Source organism: Phaethon lepturus, unplaced genomic scaffold (assembly GCF_000687285.1).
Source record: "Phaethon lepturus isolate BGI_N335 unplaced genomic scaffold, ASM68728v1 scaffold2437, whole genome shotgun sequence".
Classification (NCBI taxonomy): Eukaryota; Metazoa; Chordata; class Aves; order Phaethontiformes; family Phaethontidae; genus Phaethon; species Phaethon lepturus.
The window spans coordinates 1-4,915 of NW_010553834.1; the positions used below are offsets into that span (position 1 = coordinate 1).

The window sequence follows — 4,915 nt, forward strand, 5'->3', positions numbered from 1 at the left end:
CCCTGCTCATGGCAGCGGGTTGGACTAGATGGAATTGATTGGACTAGATGGACTGGATTGGAAGGTTCCTTCCAGTCCAAATTATTCTATAATTATAAATGATTCTATTATTCTATGGGAAGGTGCTCAGATGGGTGGAAATGGTCACTGTCCTTGTAGAAGGAAATGGGTAGAATTCAGTTTTAAGCATTAACCTTCTTTTTGTAAGGAAGGAAAAACCTACAATAATCCTATGCCAGCAAATTCAAAAATTCCCATATAAATGTAAACCCTTTCAAAAATATCAGAAATCCTGGCTGATGCAATTATTTGGAGTGACCTATCACAGGGAGATCGTTGCTAATAGGATTGCACTATAGTAATATTAAGGTCCACTATCCCAATAAGCAGGCAAAAATGTTTTACAAAATCACTGCACTATATCTGAAAAAGGTAGACAACAGAATGAGGTGAAGGTCAGACGACCCATACTCAAGTTATGAAACTCAAGCTACAAAAGTCAAGCATGTTAACAGACCTTTGCTCTATTTTTAGTGCAAACTGAAGAGTAGTAATGGATGGAGAGGAGATCTCTGACCTGGCCTGGCATTTCTTGGAGTTCCCTATCTTCCTGAGCAGCCTTGACTATCATGGCCACCCATAGGAACCTCCAGGCTCTGCTATCTCTCCGTGAGCGGGGAAGGAGGAGGGGCAGCCCCGGGAAGAGAACATGCACTTCTGCTGAAGCGAAGCAGTTGTTAGGCTGAAGACAAAATGGCAAATTAGTGTATTTTTGGCACCATTTCAGTAGAATTCTTCAATTTTAACTCAGCTCATCCTTCTTCAGATAAAACAGAAGTAGGTTTTCACAGTCCACATAGGAGAGGCAGTGGAAGCCAAAGGAGGAGAGATACAACTGCACTTCATCTAAGCGCTGCTCTCAGAGCACTCACTTCATAAAGCAGGGCTGCACCATGTCTTGTGGACTGGTGCTCATCCACCATCACTCTGGTGAGGTAAAACCCCTATTTTTCTGCAGGCTCCACAAAAAATGTTGTTTTCATTTTCATTAAGAACATGGGAGTTGCCCTCATGACCAATGTCCATCCATTCCACCATGCTGTCTCTTCCAGTGGCAAAGGTCTGGGTCTTCTAAGAGATGCCCTTTCTAAGTAAGAAATGACAGCAGTGGATTGTTGCTGGTCAGGTATGTGCAAGGGTGACTGGCTGACTCATGTAGCTCCTTGTGACCTGTGAGATGTGTGCATGCAAGCCATCACCGGCACATAATACCAGATACTCGGCACCAACCGCTTAGGCTCCTACGTTAGGATTCCCTTCTCTCTAAATAAAGCTGTCTGTGACATCTGGATCATTGCACAGTATGGACAGGGTGGTTGTTGTGGTGGGAAGGGGTCAGCAGTGCCCTCCAGTCAATGATAACGCTGCAGGTAAGCTGCCTGGAGAAAGCGGTGGGAAAGCCAAGGAGGTCTGTACCCAAACCAGGAACACAAGCACACTTTCACAGGGTGGGGGATGTACAGCTTTGGGGTGGTGCTTTGAAATACAAAGGCAACAAATGATCCCATTGCTGAAAAATGCCAAACCTGAATATTTTAATGGGTAGATTAGCGTTTCCAGGAGCTTCATCTCCTGACAATGGTGCCTGAGGCCCCAGCTGCCAGGAAAGGGAGATCTTGCCACCATCACTCTCTCATCTTGGTAGGTTCACATCTGTCCTTCTTACCCCTAGAGGGTCTCCAGGAAAGTTTCCTCCTGTCTGATGTCTCCTTGTTGAAGCCAGAAGCCAACACCATATTCAAGTCCTGCTTTGACTTCGTACCTAGTTTCTAGTCCTATTTAGCTCCTGGTGCTAACCCAAGGCAATTCCACAGTAGCCTCCCACTTGACACTGGGATTCGCTCTTAATAGTATGCTTGCATCATCTCCTTTGAGAGAGTGGATCAACAAAAAAAAAAAAAAAAAAGAATCAGAAGTATCCGGTGAGCTTGGGAGTCCTGTGGGATTTTGTGGAGTGGCGATATAAAGACGCGTTCACTGGCAGCCTGGAGGCAAGATGCTCAGGCAGCTCACATTGGGTTATTGCTCCGTATTTAAGGCAAAGTGATCTGCTTTTTCTGGGCTGCTTTCCACATGTCAGCTGTTAGATAATTTCAGATAACTTTGTCAGTGTTACTGTAGTGTCAAAGCGATTATCGGTTTTACAGGGAGCAGTGCGCATGTAATGAAGAGATTGTAATGCGCATGGAATGAAAAGCTCAGAGGCTTTTCTTGCAGTGAGGGCTGTGAGCACCGTTCATCTGACCAGGGTAAGCGTCAGGGTGAGACAAAATGCCTTCTGGCAGTGCCAGTTCCCCAGTGTGGTTGGTGGGGTCCAGACAACCAGCTGAGATGCTGATGCCTGCACAACAGGCGCCTGCAACGGGGTGGGGGGACAGTGACCTGTAAGGAAGGACAAGCCTTGCCTGTGTTACCGCTTGGCAAGGTGGGTAGTAGGACTGAAATCTTCTCTGCTCAGCATGCAGGAGTGGTTCCTGTACACCACGGGGAGCTGCCAGAGCTCTCCTCCCTGTGAGAGGGTGATTTGTTTGCTGTTTACTCCATTTACACTGGAAAACAGCACTTGCATTTGTACATACGAGAACATCCACGTCCAAAATCTTTTGCTCTTGGGCTACCAGATGTTCACCAAGCTGCTTTTTGGCAGGACACTGGTGAATGCTTGTTGGCTGGATCCTGCAATATGTTGCTGCACTATCTGGGCTCTCAGCTGTGCACTGTCCTCAAAAATGCAGAAACCACTTGGTGCAAAGGCACATATATCAGGTCGTTGCTGCCAAGGTTATTTTTAGGGAAGGAAAAGATCACCAAGCCTGATATTCATTCACAGTAAGAAAGAAAATAGAGGTGCAAAGAACTAAAAAAAAAAAGTATGTAAAATGAGGATGAAGCTCACAGCCAGCAGAGAAGACGTGCCCGGCAACACCCGCACAGGAGGGATATGGGAATCTTTATGAAAGCACTGGAAGCCACACTCAGTTATCCAGGCGAGGCAGTCACCTGGCCATGCCAGCGCTCAGGGCTAGGTACTGCACGGTGCTCCTTCTCTTGCTCTTCTACAGGACAAGGAAAAGCCAGAGCAAGGACCAGTGAACTCCCTCCATGACGCCCAAGTCCAGAGGTGGGCTCTCTGTATGAGATACAAGCCTTCTTTCATCCTTCGTTCATGATGCCACCTCCCAAGTCTTTTTGCCCTCTGGTGCAACACAGTCAATACAGTATCACATCTGTCAACCTAGCAAACGGCTCTCTGTGTCCTGGCATAGAGAAACCCCTAATTCAACCATCAGCGAGGTACTGTGTCCCTCCACCTCCATAAGCTTTCTGACTTTCGGGAGCTGTAGTTTTCCATGCCCAGAACGAATCACAAAGGTAAAATGCCCTCTTGCTGTCTCAGCAAACTCAGAAGTCTGGATCCCCATCACCCCAGTGAGAGAGACATGAAGAAGGCTTTGCTTTATGGCATGATTACTCTTTTACAATTTCTGTGGCATTTATGATTCTTTTGTAGGATGAGTGGTATCTGCTGCTTGATCTTTGACAGGACGAAGATGTTGCACTAGGAAAATGACCAACAGTATCTTCCTTGGACCTTCTACCTTCCTTCTAACAGGAACCCCAGGAATGGAAAGTGGGAACATGTGGCTTGCTGTCCCTTTCTGCTGCATGTATGTTATTTCCATGCTGTGGAACAGTGCGATCCTCTTTGTCATCAAAGCAGACCGCAGCCTCCATGAGCCCATGCACCTCTTCCTGTGCATGCTGGCTACCGCAAAGCTTGGTGTGTCTCTGTGCTCCCCACAGCGCTGAGCACGCTGATCCTTGATTCACGGGAGATCAGGTTTGATGCCTGCCTTGCCCTGATGTTCTTCATCCTGAACTCTGTGGTGCTGTGGGCCATGGCCTTCAACTGCTTCACGGCCATCTACAACCCCTTGCAGTATGCATCCATCCTGACCAGCCCCAGGCTAGGTGTCATCAGGGTGGGGCTCACGGTGAGCATTAGTCTCTTGGTCCCCTTGCTGATACTTCTGAAGAAGCTGTCATTCTGCAGGTCCCATGTGCTGGCTCACTCCTCCTGTTTGCACCCCACCTTACTCCAGCTGCCCTGTGCAGATATCAAGGTGAATAACATGTATGGCTTATTTGTTGTTCTGGCCACCTTTGGGCTAGACTTGCTGTCTGTCATCCTGTCCTAAGTCACGATCACAAAGACTGTGCTGAGTATCACGTCCAAGGAAGAGCCTCTCAAGGCCCTGAACTCCTGCATCTCTCGTCTCCATGCTGTTTTGATTTATTACATCCCAATGATTGGCTTGTCCATGGTGTACAGGTTTGGGAAATCTGCCTCTCCTCTGATTCACGTCCTCACAGCCAATATCTACCTTCTTCTACCCCTTGTGCTAAACCCCATTACTTACAGTGTAAAAACTAAACAGATCTGTGGAGGCATACACAAACTTCTCACTCCAAGAAGGCACTGATGTAGGACACAGACGACCCAAGGGGTTTTGCATGTGGTAGTGTCCTGGTTTCAGCCAGGATAGAGTTAATTTTCTTCACAGAAGCCGGTGTGAGGCTATGTTTTGGATTTGGGATGAGAAACTGTTGATAATGTGCTGATGTTTTGGGTTGTTGCTGAGCAGCCAAGGACAGTCCAGCTTCTCGTGCTGGCCTGCAGCGAGCAGGCTGGGGGTGCACGGGGAGCTGGGAGGGGACACAGCCGGGACAGCTGACCCAGGCTGGCCAAAGAGATATTCCATAGCATGACATCGTGCCCAGTACATAAACTGGAGTTGGCCGAGGGGCGGGAATTGCTGCTCGGGGACGGGCTGTCGATCACGGGGTGGTGAGC

General features: G+C 48.0%; 1 protein-coding gene across 1 annotated transcript; it reads left to right on the forward strand.

Moving 5' to 3' along the window:
- The first annotated feature begins 3,627 nt into the window (after window positions 1-3,627).
- Window positions 3,628-4,544, forward strand: LOC104613939 (olfactory receptor 51G2-like). The gene is given in 2 exon segments (XM_010291634.1): window positions 3,628-3,850; window positions 3,853-4,544. Coding segments are annotated over 2 exon segments (915 nt in total).
- Window positions 4,545-4,915: the final 371 nt, after the last annotated feature.